The sequence below is a fragment of the Salvelinus fontinalis genome, chromosome 19, assembly GCF_029448725.1.
Source record: "Salvelinus fontinalis isolate EN_2023a chromosome 19, ASM2944872v1, whole genome shotgun sequence".
Taxonomy (NCBI): Eukaryota; Metazoa; Chordata; class Actinopteri; order Salmoniformes; family Salmonidae; genus Salvelinus; species Salvelinus fontinalis.
Genome location: NC_074683.1, coordinates 47,066,071 through 47,087,222, shown reverse-complemented (window position 1 = coordinate 47,087,222; position 21,152 = coordinate 47,066,071). Strand labels below are relative to the sequence as shown.

The 21,152-nt window shown below is 46.1% G+C and overlaps 1 protein-coding gene across 2 annotated transcripts in view; it reads left to right on the top strand.

The window, feature by feature from the left end:
• Window positions 1–20,936, top strand: part of LOC129816858 (rho GTPase-activating protein 20-like) — an 82,552-nt gene extending 61,616 nt beyond the window's left edge. For both annotated transcript variants that reach the window (XM_055871792.1, XM_055871791.1), the window contains exons 3-13: window positions 247–417; window positions 1,133–1,282; window positions 2,999–3,040; window positions 3,195–3,279; window positions 3,366–3,510; window positions 8,657–8,845; window positions 11,173–11,528; window positions 12,328–12,437; window positions 12,933–13,116; window positions 17,120–17,234; window positions 18,418–20,936. In XM_055871792.1, coding sequence (XP_055727767.1) covers window positions 247–417; window positions 1,133–1,282; window positions 2,999–3,040; window positions 3,195–3,279; window positions 3,366–3,510; window positions 8,657–8,845; window positions 11,173–11,528; window positions 12,328–12,437; window positions 12,933–13,116; window positions 17,120–17,234; window positions 18,418–20,081 — 3,211 coding nt within the window. In that variant the 3' untranslated portion in view covers window positions 20,082–20,936. The remainder of the gene's footprint in view (window positions 1–246; window positions 418–1,132; window positions 1,283–2,998; window positions 3,041–3,194; window positions 3,280–3,365; window positions 3,511–8,656; window positions 8,846–11,172; window positions 11,529–12,327; window positions 12,438–12,932; window positions 13,117–17,119; window positions 17,235–18,417) is intronic.
• Window positions 20,937–21,152: the final 216 nt, after the last annotated feature.

Below are 21,152 nucleotides of genomic sequence, written 5' to 3'. Positions count from 1 at the left end.
TGGATAACCTTGTTAAAATGAGACTAGGAGGTCATTGGGAACGCCTATAGGGAGTACTGGGTTCATTCATTAACACAACTAAAGGGACCCACACTTCCTCTCCCTCTGACCCCAAACAGTAATCCTCCTGACCCGTTGGCCCATTGGGAGCCAACCTCTACTGTATGTTGAACTGGTTGTTCTAACGCCATGTGATGTGTTTACCAGGTTATTCTAACAGTGTGTGATGTGTATGTGTGTTGACAGGGAGAACTGCCTGTCTCCGGTCAGCCCAGAGACGTGTCCCCTGGTGCAGGCGTTCCTCTCCCCAGGCAGGGTGTTCCTGGCCCACGCCCACACCCAGCTGAAGACTGGCCTGCAGACGCAGGAGAGACACCTCTTCCTCTTCACTGACACACTCCTCATCGCCAAGGCCAAGTGAGTCTGTGTGTGTCTGTGAGAGAGAGAGAGAGAGAGAGAGAGGGGGAGCAAAAGAGCGGAAGGCAACTGCTAAAAACTGCATTCCATCCCTCTCTTCCCTACTCAAGTCTAAAAACCCTGTCTCCCGGGACTGTGAGCCCTATACTTCCCTCCCTCCCTCATCCCTCTCTCCCTCCCCTCCTCATCCCTCTCTCCCTCCCTTCCTCATCCCTCTCTCCCTCCCCTCCTCGTTCCTATCCGGCCTATAATTACCTCTCAGCCAATTAAATCCATCTGAGGCCGTGCCCAGATCAGAGACCACTCATCAGGGCCAGAGGGGCTCCCCACCCAGAACACAACCTTCAGGCAATGCTCCAGATATTTTCAGGGTGTTGATGCAACATTGCTGTGATGTTGTGGCAGCAAAACAGGGCCTCTCTCTCCAACCAACTGTATATTCAACATCATGTGCCTCTGGGTGGAGCTGACCCATACATAGTGGAGACAGCTATACTTGGCTTTATTACATTCTGGGTTAAAAAGTGTATGATAGGAAGGTGTGTGTGTATCGGGGGTGTTCACAGACATAGACAGGTGTACAGCAGGTTTGCTGTAGGAATGTTGAGAATTCCACCATGGCTATTAATAAATGTATGTGCTCAGAAACGTGATTCAGCGCGTGTGTGTGTGTTGGTGTGTTAATCTGTGTGTGACCCTCTCGTGTTTGCTGCAGGTCATCCACACACTTCAAACTGAAGGCTCAGGTGCGTGTGTGTGAGATGTGGACAGCAGGCTGTATGGAGGAGGTGTGTGAGAGTAGCACCAGTCTAGACAGGAGCTTTGTCATGGGCTGGCCTACCTTCAACTGTGTCGCCACATTCAGGTATGCACGCACACACACACACACACACACACACACACACACACACACACACACACACACACACACACACACACACACACACACACACACACACACACACACACACACACACACACACACGCAGACACACACATGCACGTGCACACACATATGCTTACTGTATACTCTGTACTCTTATAGTGAGAATGTTCCTTTAATAAATCCTCATTGAGTATGTAGTATGTAGTATGTAGTATGTAGTATGTACGCAAAATTTCCTTCTGTAGGAAGGCTGGGCAAGGACATGAATATTCATGCTAGCTGCCGGCACGAGCAGTTAGCACTGACCAAACGACTTGGGAAATACAGCGTCAGCTTGATCACCAAATTAATTGGGAAATAAATGAAAGCCTCACCAGCTAGTGACCAACCTATTTTAGTTTCACTGTCCGATCATTCAAAAAACAAGCCCACAAATGGTTATTTTTACCTTTCCACAAACGGTCTGGTATGTGTTGCTTGATATGAGCAAGTTAACCAAAATGTATCAAAGAATAGGTAATGCGTCCACAATTAGTTACTGCCTGGTCAGTGATATAGCTAGCTACATTTCAGTAATTACCTATCCTCCTAAATGCGGTGGTCAGTGTGTAAACTAACAATGAGTTGAAATTATTTGTCTGAATACGAACTAGTCGCCAGTTATTGTTGCCCATGGTGTAATCATGTCTAACAAGTTGGCTAATGTAGCTTATGTGCCCATAAGCTCCCAAGTCTAGATAGCTGTGTCTTGGCATATACGATTAGTGAGCTAGCTAGCTAGTTGGCTACTGCATGGCCAGTGTGAGCTAGCATGCTAGCTAGCCAGTAAGCTAGCTACATTTCAGTCAATAGCTATTCTTCTAAATGTGCTGGTCACTGGATGAGTTGAACATATTTGGCTGAAAACATGCTAGTAGCCAGTTGTTGTTGCCCATGGTGGAATAATATCTAACCCACTGGCTCCTGAAGCCTTTGTTCCCATGAGGTCCCGAGTCTAGCTAACTTTAGGTAGCCCGCGCAGCACATTAGCACTTTGCTATCTAAGCTGTTTTATAAGAAAATGGCTGATAGCAAGTCCTCCTCTGCGACAATGTTATTGGGGCGTTAGAATTTCAGATTCATATGTAATTTTTATGTTAATTGTCATTCAATGTCGTGGTTACTACTGGTTTCAGACCCGAGGTGAAAGAAATTGTTTGCCATGTTTTGGTAAGGGGTCAGAGTGACGTCACGCACCCAAGAATCCTCAGCCAGTCACCCGACGGATATTAATGACTTTGCCTCCGGGTACCGTACGAAAGGAAATTTAGCATACAGTACAGGACTTGTTATTCTGTCTCAGAAAAAGGAACAACCGCTAGAACAGTAAATTATCATCCCAACACCGCACCACAACCAGAGTCATATTCCTAGTCGTAAAACCCCCCTTACTCTGACCACAGAGAGCCAGTCGTTATAAAATATCACACACACACTATATGCCTTGACACCAGGAATTCATAGAAAAAATTATGCAGTTTTACATATGCATTACATATAGGGTTTACTGTCAGAAAATACTTCTTGCAAATGAGGAACATGTGAAGCAGTCAGAATTATTTATTGGTTTCAGTTTCACTAAGTTGAGCTGAAGATGAGAAAAATAATACTGGTTACCCGACTTAATTTTCTATCTCTCTCTCTGTCTGTCTGCAGTTCTGTGGAGCACAAGGAGAAGTGGCTTTTTCTCATCAAAAGGTAACCAGAAATGACGGATGACGATATTGTTCATAACTTCCTCTGATACTAATAGTCTATGGCTTGACTTCAGTAGCTTGAATAATGTGTTTAATCTTGCTTGTGTTAAAGAAGGTATTGTTTTTCCCGCTAACTTCTTCCTTCGTTCCTCTAGTCGAATAAACGAAGAGAAAGAGAAGGATGACCCCAAGACCATTCCTCTGAAGATATTTGCAAAGGACATTGGGAATTGTGCTTATGTAAGTACTGTTTATGTATGGTTGCAGGTGTGTGTGTGTGTTCCGTCATGTGTGTGCATTTTTCTAATGTTTTTGTCTTCCCCCAGGCTAAGACTCTAGCTGTAAGTAATTCAGACAGCACCACTGATGTCATCCAAATGGCACTACAGCAGTTTGGCATTTCGGGCTGTGTGAAAGACCACCAGTTGTGGGTGAGCTCCATTAAAGATGACTCGCCCTACCCGCTCATTGGTGAGTTCAACTCCTTTACCCCACAACCCATTACACTCACCTTAAACCCAGCCATATCTCTCTTGTTTAGTTTATGGTACAAGTTGAACCTAGTCATTGGTCAAGGGAAACTTCTACAATACATACTCAGTACCTACTCAACCTACACTACCGTTCAAAAGTTTGGGGTCACTTAGAAATGTCCTTGTTTTTGAAAGAAAAGCAAAAAAATGTATACATTAAAATAACATCAAATTGATCAGAAATACAGTGTAGACATTGTTAATGTTGTAAATGACTATTGTAGCTGGAAACTGCAGATTTTTTATGGAATATCTACATAGGCGTACAGAGGCCAATTATCAGCAACCATCACTTCTGTGTTCCAATGACACGTTGTGTTAGCTAATCCATAATAATCCATAGAATTTTAAAAGGCTAATTGATCATTAGAAAACCCTTTTGCAGTTATGTTAGCACAGCTGAAAACTGTTGTTCTGATTAAAGAAGCAATAAAACTGGCCTTCTTTAGACTAGTTGAGTATCTGGAGCATCAGCATTTGTGGGTTCGATTACTGGCTCAAAATGGCCAGAAACAAATAACTTTCTTCTGAAACTCGTCAGTCTATTCTTGTCCTGAGAAATTAAGGCTATTCCATGCGAGAAATTGCCAAGAAACGGAAGATCTCGTACAACGCTGTGTACTACTCCCTTCACAGAATAGCGCAAACTGGCTCTAACCAGAATAGAAAGAGGAGTGGGAGGCCCCGATGCGCAGATGAGCAAGAGTGTCTAGTTTGAGAAACAGACGCCTCACAAGTCCTCAACTGTCAGCTTCATTAAATAGTACCCGCAAAACACCAATGCCATCCTGTCTTTCATGTTGAAGAAACGGTCTATCACTCTGTCATACAGTACACGCCTTTATTTTTTGTTGTTGTAGTCTACCTGGCTAAAATGCTTGCTCGCTAGTCTAGCTTCTATTCATGGGCAACGTTAGCTAGTTAACATTAGCCTTCTATATCTAGCTACATATTGAACTTCCATGTAACAGTCCTGACCTGTTTTATGTTGTTTTTATGTGTTTATGGTCAGGGCATGTGTTTTGGGTGGGCAGTCTATGTTATCTGTTTCTATGTTGGTTTTGGGTTACCTGGTATGGCTCTTGATTAGAGGCAGGTGGTTTGCATTTTCCTCTAATCAAGAGTCATATTTAGGTAGGGCATTCTCACTGTTTGTTGGTGGGTGATTGTCTCCTGTGATGTCTTTCGTCGTTGTGTTCGATGTGTTTTCACTTACGGGACTGTTTGGCTGTTCGTGTGTTTCGATGTAACGTTCCTGTCCGTGAGTTTACGTTTGTTATGTGAGTTTATGTTCAGGTTTCGTTCTACGTCGTTTTTGTTATTTTGTAAGTTTTGAAAGTGTTTGTTTTCGTGTCATCAGTTTTCGTATTAAAAATAAAGATGGCATATTTCCTTGAACCCGCATTTTGGTCAGAAGATCCTTCTCTCCTCACCTCATCTGAGGATGAGGAAAGCGACAGCCTTAACAGAATCACCCACCACCACGCTAAGACCAAGCGGCAAGGGAAAACGAAACGGAGTAGGGGACAGGAGAGAAAGGAGCAATGGACATGGGACGATGTTTTGGATGGAAAGGGTGTCTACACATGGGAGGAGATCCTAGCTGGTAGAGATCGCCTCCCATGGGAACAGCTGGAGGCACTGAGGAGAGCGGAGGCTACCGGAGAGAGGAACCGGAGCTATGAGGGAACGCGTCTGGCACGGAAGCCAAAAAAGCCCGTGAGTAATTCCCAAAAATTTCTTGGGGGGGGGCTAGGAGATAGTGGGCCAAGGGCAGGTAGGAGACCTGCGCCCACTTCCCAGGCTTACCGTGGAGAGCGGGAGTACGGGCAGGCGCTGTGTTACGCAGTAGAGCGCACGGTGTCTCCTGTACGAGTGCATAGCCCAGTGCGGGTTATTCCACCTCCCCGCACTGGGAGGGCTAGATTGGGTATTGAGCCAGGTGTCATGAGGCCGGCTCAACGCGTCTGGTCTCCAGTGCGTCTCCTCGGGCCGGCATACATGGCACCTGCCTTACGCATGGTTTCCCCGGTTCGCCTACATAGGCCGGTGCGGGTTATTCCACCTCCCCGCACTGGTCGGGCAACCGGGAGCATTCAACCAGGTAAGGTTGGGCAGGTTCAATGCTCAAGAGTGCCAGTACGCCTCCACGGTCCGGTATTTCCGGCACTACCTCCCCGCCCCAGCCTAGTACCTACAGTGTATACACTACGCACTAGGCTACCAGTGCGTATCCTGAGCCCTGTTCCTCCTCCACGCACTCTCCCTGTAGTGCGTGTATCTAGCCCGGTGCCTCCAGTTCCGGCCCCACGCACTAAGCTACCAGTGCGTCTCCAGAGCCCTGTACACACTGTATATTCTCCCCCTACTAATCCTGATGTGCTTGTCCTCAGCCCGGCGTCACCAGTGCCGGTACCACGCATCAGGGATAGAGTAGGCTTTGAGAATACAGTGTGCCCTGTCCCTGCTCCCCGCACTAGTAGGAAGGTGCTTATCATTAGCACGGTGCCTCCAGTTCCGGCACCACGCACCAGGTCTACAGTGCGCCGTATCCGGCCAGAGCCATCCGTCTCCCCAGCGCCATCTGAGCCATCCGTCTCCCCAGCGCCATCTGAGCCATCCGTCTCCCCAGCGCCATCTGAGCCATCCGTCTGCCAGGAGCCTGCAAAGCCGCCCGTCTGCCATGAGCCTGCAAAGCCGCCCGTCTGCCATGAGCCTACAGAGCCATCCGCCAGACAGGAGCCGCTAGAGCCGTCAGCCAGACAGGAGCCGCTAGAGCCGCCCGCCAGACAGGATCTGCCAGAGCCGCCAACCAGACAGGATCTGCCAGAGCCGCCAACCAGACAGGATCTGCCAGAGCCGCCAACCAGACAGGATCTGCCAGAGCCGCCAGCGAGCCATGAGCAGCCAGAGCCGTCAGAGAGCCATGAGCAGCCAGAGCCGTCAGAGAGCCATGAGCAGCCAGAGCCGTCAGAGAGCCATGAGCAGCCAGAGCCGTCAGAGAGCCATGAGCAGCCAGAGCCGTCAGAGAGCCATGAGCAGCCAGAGCCGTCAGAGAGCCATGAGCAGCCAGAGCCGTCAGCCTGCCATGAGCGTCGAGAGCCGTCAGCCTGCCATGAGCGTCGAGAGCCGTCAGCCTGCCATGAGCGTCGAGAGCCGTCAGCCTGCCATGAGCGTCGAGAGCCGTCAGCCTGCCATGAGCGTAGAGAGCCGTCAGTCTGCCATGAGCGTCGAGAGCCGTCAGCCTGCATGGACCTGCCAGAGCCGTCCAAACAGGACCTGCCAGAGTCCTTCAGCCGGGATCTGCCCCTTGTCCCGGTGTTGCCCCTTGTCCCGGTGCTGCCCCTTGTCCCGGTGCTGCCCCTTGTCCCGGTGCTGCCCCTTGTCCCGGTGCTGCCCCTTGTCCCGGTGCTGCCCCTTGTCCCGGTGCTGCCCCTTATTCCGGTGCTGGTCCTTGGTCTGGTGCTGCCCCTTGTCCCGGTGCTACCCCTTGTCCCGGTGCTACCCCTTGTCCCGGTGCTGCCCCTTGTCCCGGTGCTAGCTGTTTATTTAGGGGAAGGTAGTGTTAGGGTGGTCATTAGAAGGGGTAGACAGAAGAGGGGAGTGACTATGGTGGTATGGGGACAGCGTCCTGAGCCGGAACCACCACCGTGGTCAACTGCCCACCCGGACCCTCCCCTGGACTTTGTGCTGGTGCGCCCGGCGTGCGCACCTTGAGGGGGGGGTACTGTAACAGTCCTGACCTGTTTTATGTTGTTTTTATGTGTTTATGGTCAGGGCATGTGTTTTGGGTGGGCAGTCTATGTTATCTGTTTCTATGTTGGTTTTGGGTTACCTGGTATGGCTCTTGATTAGAGGCAGGTGGTTTGCATTTTCCTCTAATCAAGAGTCATATTTAGGTAGGGCATTCTCACTGTTTGTTGGTGGGTGATTGTCTCCTGTGATGTCTTTCGTCGTTGTGTTCGATGTGTTTTCACTTACGGGACTGTTTGGCTGTTCGTGTGTTTCGATGTAACGTTCCTGTCCGTGAGTTTACGTTTGTTATGTGAGTTTATGTTCAGGTTTCGTTCTACGTCGTTTTTGTTATTTTGTAAGTTTTGAAAGTGTTTGTTTTCGTGTCATCAGTTTTCGTATTAAAAATAAAGATGGCATATTTCCTTGAACCCGCATTTTGGTCAGAAGATCCTTCTCTCCTCACCTCATCTGAGGATGAGGAAAGCGACAGCCTTAACATTCCATTCTCTCAGGCCAGGGGCACAACAATGTATGAATTAATGGTTGGATCAGAATCGGCGTTATAATCATTGGCCATTACGGAAAATTAAGTAAAACCACAAGTCCAAATCCCTATCTCCATCCATGGCTAATTTAGGAAAGGGACAATTTTAGGTTGCCACCGGAGGACAACAACACAACGAGATGCAACAATTCACATTTTATGTCACTGATGTATTCTCTCAATGGGATTTAACAGGAGTAATGCCAAATCCAAGCTGGCTTCCCTTGACACTTTTTTTGGTGCGCCAGGACTATTCACAGTTGAGCTTGCTCAGTTTAGCTCAACGCTTATTGGCAAAAAAAAATCTAAAATAAATTGTCAAGGCAGGCCAGATGCTCGTAAGCTTTCCTTGCCTTCAATGCTATGATAGGTGGCAACAATGTCATACTCGTTTGGACCAGACAGCATCAGATAGATGGCCTACACGCAGAAAGACAGAACGATGCTGTTTCGCTCGCTCTGATGTTTTCTCCTGTGAGAGATACATTCAGCCTCCTGAAATAGAAGGACAATTATGAAACGAAATAACGAAATATAAAACATTATTTATATTTTTTTCTGGAAGCCTGGCCTCCCTTGGCATCCATGAACACATGCCACTGTACCTTCTCACTTTTACTCTGGAGTCAAAAGTTGCTCTGTTTTGTTTTGTTACTCAGAGGTATTTTCCTCCCGTTATTGACATGAAGATGAGGTAGATAAGAGACTAGCTGGGCGTACTGTAAACCTGGCCGGGTCACACCTCCAGTGAGACTCATGAACACTGACTTCTAACATCTTGACCCTCTCATCTATAACCCCACAGGGCACGAGTTTCCTTTCAGTATCAAGATGAGTCACATTCGGGATGGAGGATGTGGTGGAGGGAAGGATGCAGTTTCTCCTCCAGAGGGCCAGAGGGTGATGCTGCTGGACCAGTGTCTCCCTCCAGACACCCAATGCCAGTTCATCCTCAAGTCCAGCCGGGTGGGTCCCAAACAGGCTCTGCTCTTAGGTAAGTGCCCCTTTACACACTGTGACCGACTCAACAGAAAGAAAGGGTTGCGTTTCCTTCAAAAAAACGTGTCCCCACCCCTTTCCCCTTGTTTACTTCATACCTCCTTTTTTTGTTGTTGCCTCAAACGTCTTTTATTCCATAGTTTCAGAGAGAGTGAGAGAAAGAGTGAGAGAGTGAACATAGAGAGTGTGTGTGAGAGTGTTTTCCGCGAGGATCGTTGAAGAGGCTCCACTGAATCAACCACACGCCTTCCTTTAGATTCCTCTCTGTCGCTCTCAAGTTCTCCTCCATTTAAAATCAATACCCTCCCCTACCCGCTACATCAGCCTAATTATTTCAATATAACAAGTGCTTTTTGAGGTTGGTTCAATTTCGGGTTTGATTATAAATAAAATTATGATGTGGATTGAATGATGTAACAACACAAAATAAAAAAATGCATAAAAGTCCCATGATGGTAGTGACTGCCCATTCTTCGCATTACTTTTCTTTAAGAAAATATTTCAGTTGTTTACATATGTTTTATTTTGATGACTTTATTATTTCATTTCAGGTCATCTCATCTCTATAGAGCTGCTGTCTGACAAAATCACTATTTTAGTAGTTCTTCAAAGTAGTTCTTCAAAGTAAATAAAGCATACTGTTATGACTGTTGAATATCAACTGCTCTCTCTCCCTCTCCATCACACATTCTTCTGTCTCTTCTCCATCTCCATGTCTGCCCCACACTAACATAACATAGCAGGCATAAACGAAACACACAGACCAGACAAGTAGGCGCGCAATGGATTATGGTCATTGTATTTAATTACCACGTTTTCTGCGCTAAACTATGTAGAATATTGGCCTGTTGGAAACGACAACTCCCTACTACATCGCACAGTTCGGGCTTGATCTGATTTATCTCTAGAGAAACTGTGCAATGTGTGCATTGAGCTCACTGAAAACAAACTAACCAAATGGAATTCAAATAATTGAACCGACTTTGGACAATTAGTTGTTTAATATAAAAATAAATAAATAATATTTTGGTTAATTGCTTAGCACTAGTTTTACAAGTGTGCACGTGTGTGTGTATGCTAATAGGGTGTGTCAGAGGGTGTCCAACTAGACTGAGGGTGTCACTGATAGATTTGGGGGTCAATTCTGTCATAACACCATCGTTGTTTACTGATACATCTAAAAACCAGAGGTTTTTATTGGCTAGGAGAGAAATATGGCATCTGTTTAGCAACAACCCAACATGGATCCATTCAACTCCATAAAAGGATCAAAACATTGCTCACACAACCAGCCCTCTATCTCTCTCTCTCTCTCTCTCTCTCTCTCTCTCTACCTCCCTCGTTCCCTTTCTCTCTTCAGAATATCCCCCCTCCAAGATGTCTCACACTGGCGTATAATGACACAATGCGTGTTTTACAACTTTATCAACTTGGGTCAGTTAAATAATGTTGGAGTGGCTCTGCTACAATGTTTTGGATTTGGCTTCCAAAATGTAATTGAGTGTAAAGCTACAGTGGATTGTTAATATTCAGTTTTGATCAGACAGGTCCCTGGGCAGCTAGGGGTGTTGTGCCACTAATGTGGAAGGGCTTTTTATTGCCCACCCCCCCACCCACACAAACACAGCATAAGCTGTACATCACACACATTGAATGTTTTTTTTACAGAAAGGCCAAGTAGACAGACACACAGTGACACACTGGTACAAACAGATACACACACACACACACAAGCAACGTAAGAACAGACATCATGTCTGCACCGTAACTCAAACAAACACACAGACAAATGGTTCTTAGTCTTTCAGACACACACACACACAGTACATAACATATGGACACTCACAGACCGACAGCTTCTTGACATGATCTACCCAGTCTCAGAAACATGGTTTTACTAAACACACATTCACACACACTCTCTCTCTCTCTCTCCAGACAGACCTCCCCACCCCCACCCTTCAGACCCCTCACTAGCCATGTCTCTTTCTGAATCAATGCCTCTTTCTTTCTCTCTCTCTCTCTTCCTTTCTCTCTCTCTCTCGCTCTCTCTCGCTCTCTCTCTCTCTCTCTCTCTCTCTCTCTCTCTCTCTCTCTCTCTCTCTCTCTCTCTCTCTCTCTCTCTCTCTCTCTCTCTCTCATGCTCTCACTCTCTCTCCTTCTCTGTCTTTTTCCCTTCCTCTGCTCTCTCCAAAGAACTTCTACTCTCCAACTCTTTCCCCTTCTCTTCCTCTCGTTGTGTTTTATTGAGCAGTAGGCCCTACTTAATGTTGAAATAATGTCTTAAATGTTGGAATAACCTCCCTCCCCCTCTCTCTGCAGAGCCAGGCCAGAAATCCTTTAAGAGGAAGAGGCCGTTGATTAACTGGGCCTTCTGGAGGGGTTCCAGTAGCCAGCTGGACAGTGTCCCCCTGTCCCCCACCTCCCTGTCCCCTACCCTGGGATGCCTGTTCGGACGGTCTCTCAGTTCCATCTGCCCTCCTGACCACACCCTGCCCAAACCTGTCATGGACATGCTGGTGTTTCTGTACCAGGAGGGTCGCTACACCAGGGGTATATTCCGTCGCTCTGCAGGAGCCAAAGCCTGCAGAGAGCTGAGAGACAGACTGGACAATGGGACAGAGGACACACACACACTTACACACGAGTCTGTGTTTGTCACTGCTGCAGTCTTCAAGGTAGGACAGTACACGCATGCACGCACGCACACACACACACACGCACACGCACACGCACACACACACACACACACACACACACACACACACACACACACACACACACACACACACACACACACACACACACACACACACACACACACCACGGTCCGTGTGGATTAATCAGAGTTGAAAGGTTCTAGCCAGGCTTGTCAGATCAGATATATTGAGACATCAGAGAGAGGAGGTTTGAAGGATCGGTTTCATCCTGCTTCAACGATACACATCAGAATAATTCACTGCACAGAGCTAACACAGCTGCACCCTTACATACACATATTCACCACAGTATCTAGTGTGTGTGTGTTCGAAATCCCCATAGAACGTCTTAGACAGACAGAAAGAAATGAAGTGATTGGAGTGAAGAGAAAGCTCAGGTAGAAAAACACTCAATTCAATGCACATGTTGGAAGGTTGGTGCCAATGGCTTTACTGGAAACCTGTAGCTGTATTAGATCAGATAGAACAGAACACACAGAGAGAGAGAGAACACATGCTGCTGTTCAGTTAGCTATATTACTATACCCACTCCAACTAATAAACTAATAACAAGTGAGCTGACAAACAAACGAGTGAAAAGGGCTAGATTGCTTCTGTAAAAACACATTGAGTTACACAGCCTCTTTCATGGCATTCAAATTCTATTTTACATGCCATGTTTTCAGGATCCGTATTAACTCCACTGAAGAGAGGCATATGTGGTGATGGTAAAGGGTGTTCTAACATATACTGTGTCCCTGTGGTTGTGACCCAACAGGACTTCCTGCGGAACATTCCGGGCAGTCTGCTGTGTGTGAATCTGTATGAGCAGTGGGTTGCAGTGATGGCGCAAGAGGAGGAAGAGCAGAGGATGCAAGCCATCCACAGGTACTGGCATTCCCTGTAACGCACCTTTACAAACACATACGCACAGCAAAAACAAAGCTGCTGTGTAGGGGTGGCAAGAAAATGGGCGGGAAAAGCTGTTTTGATCCAGAGGCATGAACATAAAGTCCTTCTCAGGCCAAGAGGAAATAAAGAACACATAAGAAACAATGAAAATCTGAAGAATTCTTTTCCAGAAGACTCTTAGACAAACAATAACATGACACAGCTCATCTGATGTCTTCTCTGGAAAGATACTGTCCCCAGGAATGTGACAAACTCCACAATCTGCTGGATTCTCAGAGGATGTAGCAATGTATTTGTGTGTGTAGAATATGAAAATGTATGCGCGTACTACTGTAAATGGCTTAAATGTAAATGTTTGTGAGAGGGGGGGTGTGTGTCTGACACATCCAAGGTCTTACTAGATGTTGTGTATTCATCACTGATTATTTTGTCTGTTCTCACCACTCCCCCCCACCCCACTCCCCACCTCAGGTTGGTCCATCTTCTGCCCAGTGAGAACCTGTTGCTACTCAGACATGTGGTTGCCGTGCTCCACTGTATTCAAGACAACGCAGACGACAACCAGATGAATGCCTTCAACCTGTCGGTGTGCATCGCTCCCAGCATGCTGTGGACCCTGGCCCCCTGTAGCCCAGAGGGGGAGGCCACCAAGAAGGTGAGACTGGACCCTAAAAACTATTTTTTAGGTTTCCCTCTCTGTTAAGTTACTTTTTATATTTCTTCATTTTATTTCAATGTCTTCTTTCGAACACATAATTGTACCATACTTTCAAAGTGTATGTGTATTACTACATAACAATTTTGTTTATATCATGTATTGATGTCAATAGGAGATTTGGGTGAAAGTGAGTTTCTCAAGTGTACTTCCAAATACTTTTCTAGTTAAGGACAAGGGCCACATACACACACACACACACACACACACACACACACACACACACACACACACACACACTGTTCCCTCAAATCTTTTCCGGCACTGAGCAAATTTCAGGTCTGCTAAGGCTGTACCCCCTTTAAATTACAGTTTTAACAGTGACCATGTAGGCTACTGTGGCTATTTGATCACAATCTTGGCCTACCAGAGTGGCTTACCATCAAAAACAATGGAGAAAATGCATCCCATAACATTTTAACATGGAAATAGCTGTTCTATCGTTCAGCCTACAGTAGCAGCCAATGTGTGGTGTTCAATGTAGGCCTACATTCTATGAGACTTTTGAAAAAAACATGCAGGGCTTGACATTCACCTGTTTATCCACTTGTCCTTCAGACAAGAAGGTGACTAAAAATGCTGTTGTGTTGTTTGATGCAAGAAACCACTTTACAAAATAAAATTCATTATTATTATCATACTATTATTACAGAGAATCAGACACATTATTCTACCCTCTGCCTTTTGTCTACTTAGCTCTCAAAAGACAACACTGCCTTTAAGACAAAAAAAGCTCTACCTGACTCCCTTTTCAATGTCAAGAAATGTACATGTTTTGTGCTCTTGTAGGATGCAATCACTCCCTTATTGCTGACTACAAATGATCTATAACTGGGCTAATAACTGACTAACTAGCGAAGGATATGAACAAAATGTGCACACATGGCTAACATGCAGCCTTCGTTTTGATCTCAAAACAAGCGCATCTACAGTACTCATGACTGCTCATGCTGTAAACACAGTCCATTTCAAAGTAAATGGCACAGATCCATATATGGTAATGATCTATTTCCATATTGGCCTACTGCAGCTCTGATTGTTTGTGACTCACCGGTCTGTATATATTAGGGGCTGAGTAGTGGGTCAATGCAATCGTATCCTACTCAGATGCATTCTGCCTACAACAAACTCTCTTGCATAGTTAGTTTTGTTTTGTTTGAAAGTGGCTAATATTACATTGATTCTATCACAATTGCCACAGTAAAGGGAAATGTTGATAGTGTTAACAGGGAAAACTCTAGAACAGTGCTCAGCAACCTTTTCGGAGTCAAGATCACTTTCTGAGTCAAAAGGCAAGCCAAGATCTACCGCACAGTATCAACTTTGCTGTAGCTTTCTTTCATGCCTGCTATGTTATAGAAGACACGGTCATCTGAGCCATCTGATTGGCCAGCGGTAGGCCTATAGTGCACTTGATTTGCTCTCTGGGCCTGCCAGGAATGCACAGTTTGTACCTTCAAACAGACGAAATGGTTCAAAATGGCAACAGTTTGCCTACCCGGCGCGCAGGGCAGCTGAATTTGATGCACCTACCCATAACAGCCCTAGACGAAGAAAAAAAAGGAACATGTGACCACTGCTCTAGAAAGTTTAGTGAAATTCAATCTTGTTCTCCTCTCTATGGGCTGATATTTCTGCTCGGCAGTCCTGGGGCTACTGCGCGTCCACACACGAGTACAATTTACAGGGAACGTTGCATGCATACATACATACACACACACACACACACACCACACACCACACACCACACACCACACACCACACACCACACACCACACACCACACACACACCACACACACACCACACACACACCACACACACACCACACACACACCACACACACACCACACACACACCACACACACACCACACACACCACACACACCACACACACCACACACACCACACACACCACACACACCACACACACCACACACACCACACACACACACATACATACATACATACAGTACACCTAAGAGTCTGGCGGGCTGAGGCTAGGGACCAGGACAGGGTGTAAAGGAAAGTTATACTGTTGCCACCTAGCTGTCTGACGAAGCAGGATGTTCAATGGAAGAACAAACATAAGTGAGGAGTTAGAGAGTAGAGTGTTTGTCAACCTTCTGCTACAGTAGGAGCCACATGCTGGGCTATACTATATACGTTTCCTCTTTAAACCTGGACTGACCTACTCCTTTTACATTTCTCTAGTCACAGGTTTTCAATCTCTGTACTGACACACACACGCTTGAGATCACGGTGACACATAACAAATGTGAAATTCGTACCCTGACAGAAAAGCTTGATATTTTATGATAACTTACTTTAAGGAGACTGTAAATATCTGAATTGACACACGAGTTCACAGTCCTAACCCTACCACAAGACTACAAGACTGTAGCCAACCATGCTAGCCCTGAAATGATTGAATTCACCACCAGTGGCCACAGATATATTGTAAGTTAATAATAAGTAAGAATAAGTCACAATGTCTTTACTAGTCTCTAATTTTATGGTCGATTTGGACACATTGTTGTTGAAACACAATCAATCTGGGTGTTTCCAGATCTTTCTCTCTCCTTGTCAAATGTGTGTTTGTTTCTGGTGAGGCTAGGCTGTTGAGGTTCACTGGGAAAAAATCCAAAGCATTTCCTACAGATTCCTGAGGGCGAGTGTGTTTTCACAAACCCGCTACGCTAAAACACTCCTTTCTGTCTTCACACACACACACTTTTTTTCTGTTTGTTTGTATGCGTGGCCCCAGCGCCTCTGTAGGGGAAAAATGTGATATTTCGACATTCCCCTGGTTGGTCGCGGTCTCACAAGGAGCCAAGTCAAACTGGGCTGGCGTGGGTCTGGTCTCTAACGGCACTGGGCAGTCTGGAACACTGCTCTCCTTCCGCTTGACATGCAAACCCTTATTTTCCTCCACTTCCGCTCCCTTTTCCACCACAGCTCTAATTTAGATGGTTGTGACTCATACAGACATGTTAGTCTATGAGTGGCTTGAGTAAATATTGTGTGCTGTGTTTGTCAGAAAAGGTGGCTGAGATACACATACTAACTTTGAACGGTTGAGAAAAGCTTACCCAAGAAAAAGTCCCCCTACACCTTCATAGATGTTGACAGGTTCTGGATGAATGAGTGAGTTTCTAGATGTTTCCTCAGTGGGTTAAATAGGCATCTCCTCTGATGGACAGAACCAGGCTAAATACAGGGAGAGACGCAATGAAGGAGGGAGCGAGAGAAGCCTTTTTCCCTTGCTGGAGTTCCGTTGTGTTGGACTAGCTTGTGAAATTCGTAGCCAAGCTCTAGCAGTCCATTCACTCCCATAGCCCTCTGAACACAGGCGTGTAACACAGACTGACAGACATATGGTGAAAACCATGACACACACATCTGGCCCAACACCACACAGATAGGCCCCATGTTTGTCTCCTTCATATTTCCATAACCTCATTCTGTCTGTAGACTCTCCATAAGAGAAGCTAACAAAAACAACACATTTATAATCACTCTTTTTTAAACAGTCAGCTTTGCCCTAGGGAAACGTTCAAATCCCAGACTGGAACTGACTGTTTGGGAGTATGACTGACATTTTGTGTTTCAGATTTGGAGGTTTATACTGTGTAACTTGGGTTTAATTAATATTTGATATGTTTGTAAACATCTGGGACCAGACAAGATTCTTTCTCAGATTTTGTTTTCTGAAGTGTCCTTAAATTGTGATTCTCATCTTAGAAAAAGGAGTTCAGACGATTTACATTATGTCAATTTTGATCAGCTATATGTGGCCAGTAAGAACGTTGGCAAGACTTTACATCTCTTATACCAGGGAAACTACCTGTGAAATAACCTTTAACTTGCAGTCGGAGCCTTAATCTAGGACCAGTCATTGACCTGTGTGACTGAGGTGTAACCAGGTCTATGATCTGTTCCTAGGTCTGTGAGCTTGTTCGGTTCCTGATTGAGAACTGCAGGAAGGTCCTGGGAGATGACGTCCCCTCTCTGTTTAGTGGATTCCCTCAGAAGAGCAATAGCAGCGACCATGGATCAGGTAAACAAAGTCTTAATGTATTCACTGAAGAAATAACAACATCTAATTGCAAATTATATTGTACAGTGCTCTAAACAAATGCTGTTTGTTTTGGTTGGAGAAAACGTCATAAGATAAAGTTGGATAGGGACAGAGGGAGAGGGAGGAAGAGAGGTCCCAAACCAAGCAGAACTGAAACGACACAGAGGTGGTTTAATTTGCCACGGGTCTTCACAAGGGTTTAGAAAGTTAATGAGTGTGTGTGTTTATGGCAAGACAGTGGTTCTGTGTATTGTAGACATTATCATCATTATAGAGTAGATTAACCCTGACTAGCTTGTGTGTGTGTGTGTGTGCGCGCGTGCGTTGAGTGTTCTCTCAGACCTCTCCATAAGTCATTGTCTCTGTGAGGTCTGCTGATTGGGGTCACTATGTTGACCTCATTCATTAAAGTGATTAGTACACTCTCAAACACTCATTAACACACCAGTAAATTTCCTCTTCTCCCCTAAACCAGGGATAGGCAACTAGATTCAGCCACGGACCAATTTTTGTTGGAGCGGCTGGTTGGTGGCGGAGCATAATTATAATAATTTGTACACTGCAAATTGACCACAACCTAGCCCAAAAAGAGATCACACAAGCATTTATCTAAATTGACCACAACTAAGCCCAAAAAGAGATCACACGATAATGTATTTTTTTCTATTTGTGGGAATACTTGGAAACCTATTTCCTAAATTAAACCCATTTTTAGATACATTCCTGGTGATTTTAAAGTATTTTTATTACCAAAAACTCACCCCAGGTTGAAAATGGTGAAATCCCTCAATGGCACCCATGCTATAACAGCCTTTGGCCACTAGAGGCCTCTATCATTCTTTATGACCTGAACCAATCTCTATGAAGGCAGCTGTATGCTAGGGACTATAACAGCACTTTGCGCTTGTTTTCAAACCCTTTGTCTATCTAATGAAATGGAGGTTTGTTCAAACTCTCTCCTTCTCCATTTCCCTCCACCCCAGCTTTATTGTCATGATAGTCAGTCAGTGCAACATTTCCAACATTTCCAAAGCAAGGACATAGGAACATATGAAATCCGTAACATAATCAAAATGGACCGCATGTCATAACAATCATTTTAGCATATTTAACTTTCTCCCTCCCCCCGCTTCTCTCTTTTCCTCTCTCCTTCCCTCCGTAGACGTGTCCTCTTTCCAGATGAATGACTCGTCCTATGACAGTCTGGAGAACGAGTTAAACGAGGACCCAGAGTCGCCCTTCCAGGAGTCCCATCCTCTGAGAGACAAGGCCAAGCCTGACAGCTGCAGCAGAGACTCTGTCATCACCCTGAGTGACTGTGACCCCGACCCTGACCCTGAGGCTGAGGCTGACCTCCTACATATTACCCCACTTGCCAGACCCAGAAAGTTCACCCCCGCCCTACGGCAACCACGCCCACGCCAGTGCTATGTCCAATCACAGGGCCCTCGGAGGTTACGACGCAGCTCAGAGCCTGCCATCGGACACACCCCCGGAGCTCTGATCATCCAATCGGATAAGCACCATTTGGTGTCTCGTAAAGCGAGCTATGACGCGTCGATGGAGGGAGAGGAAGAGGAAGATGAGGAGGAGGATGCAGTGTTTCAGGGGCTCAGGGCTCTGCAGCTGAAAGACAAAGTGATCACAGGTGGAGAAAGAGGAGGGGTTGGAACTCTCGGGCAGAGGAAGCTGAAACACACCCCACCCTCTCCTTTACGATTAGACGCAAGCTGCTCTAGCCTGTCCTCCCCAGCAACCTCCCCCACAGGCTCCTCCCTCAGCTCCTTAGACTCCGCCTTCTCCCAGTATTCCACAGACTATGTTAACAGCGCCGGCTTCCTGTTGGCTGAGTCTTGCCCCCGCTCCCCCCTTTCACCCCGCTCCCCCCAGTGCTCACCCCCAAAGAGAGACACAGTGGACTGGAGTGAAAGTCAGCCCCCTCATTCCTCCCGGACACCCTCTACCCACCACGGACTGCACCCCAACACCTGGCTCAAGAGGAACCTCCGACTGTCATTACGGCAACCCGACAATGGACACCTGGAGGAGGAAGTGGGGAAGGGGAAAGGGGTTAGTCTCCCAAAAGCATCCGAGGGTAAAGGTGTAGAGGTGACCACCAAGAGGAGGTCCAGCAGCCCTCCATCCTACCAGCAGGCTATCCTACAGCTGCAGAAGAGTAGGTCTCCCTTCTACAGAGGCACAGAGAAACCCCTTACTGTCAGAGAGCTACAGCTGCTGCATGACCAGGCCTGCAATGCCACCCACAGACCCCCCACAGGACGTGACGTCACCCAGTGGCCCACTGGAACAGAAAGTGAGGTCATCCAGCCTCCCCAGGATGTGTTCTATGGACAGAGTGGCTCAACACTAACCCTCCAGAGGGAGAAGTCTCACTCGCTCACCCTGGCCATGGAGGCTGGCCGCAAGGTCCTCACCCTGCCTCGCAGAGCCTCTGAGCCCTCCATGGTGACAGACGCGGCCTCCAGCCTCACCCTGGAAAGGCCCTGGGTCAAGTCCCAGACCCACGGAGTCAAAGGTCAGCAGCTCCCTGAGAGCGGACTTAGAGTGTCTGACATTGAGCGGCAGCGCAACGGAGCAGGCCCAAACTCAGAGCCACGCTTCTGCCTCTCTCCCTCCGCCACGCGGGCAGTGAGCGACTACTTTTCCTCACAGGTGCGGGCGGATTCAGGCGCGTGCCTGCAAAGGAGTCAGGAGGTCGCTCTGGCCCTTGTCCAGGGGAAGAGGGAGTGGCAAAGCAGGAAGTGTAGCGACCCTTGCGTGGACGACTTTGACCAAATGTTCTTTGCAGAGGAGTCTTACGTTTAAAAGGACTTTTAAGAGACTCTGGGCTTGTTTTATTGGCTGATCAATGTTTGTAGCATATCGTTTTTATGTTGTCATATATGTACAGTTATTTTCCCTTGGTCATGGTAGATGCAGTTGTTTGGTTGTGCTGGAGATTTTCTTCCATATCTCTGGGAATCAACGACAGGTATAGGTCTATATTTATGTTCATATGCTTTACATATAGTGTTGTGCGAGCTGTAAGAAATCAAATGTGTATTTTTGTACATGATGCCAATACTGCTGCTGTCCTATAGAGTATATTTGCTACAGAATGCACCATTTGTATATTATGTACGTACATGTAACTGCCAAATAAAGGAATCACTTGATGAAATGAGAGATGCAAAGTATATTGAAAGCAGGTGCTTCCACACAGGTGTGGTTCCTGGGTTAATTAAGCAATTAACATCCCATCATGTTTAGGGTGATGTATAAAAATGCCCAGTTGCCCATTATTTTGGATACCATGGCTAGAAAAAGAGATCTCAGTGACTTTGAAAGAGGAGACTCAAAGGAGCTTAGAGTGTGTGTCTCAGTCACCAGATCTCAACCCAGTTGAACACTTATGAGAGATTCTGGAGCGGTGGCCTCAACAAAACACCAAATGATGGAATATCTCATGGAAAAATGGTGTCACCTCCCTCTAATATAGTTCCAGACACTTGTAGAATCTATGCCAAGCTGCAATGAAACTGTTCTGGCAGCTTGTGGTGCCCCAACGCCCTATTAAGACACTTTATGTTGGTATTTTGGAAGTTACCGGTATATCTGATGTCTAATGCTTATGAAAATTAATGATCAGGATTATAATAAAACATTGCTCTTGTGAAAGTATCTTTATGTACCAACAAGATTCTTCATTTTTCTTTATATCAAATAATCTAAATCTAATTTTATTCGAACCACGTTTCGTAAACAACAGTTGTAGACAAACAGTGAAATGCTTACTTACAGGCCTTTCCCAACAATGCAGAGAGAAAGACATTGTTGAAATAATAGAAAAGTAAAACATGTAATAATAAAAGTAATAAAGTTGATGTGCTGGAGTAT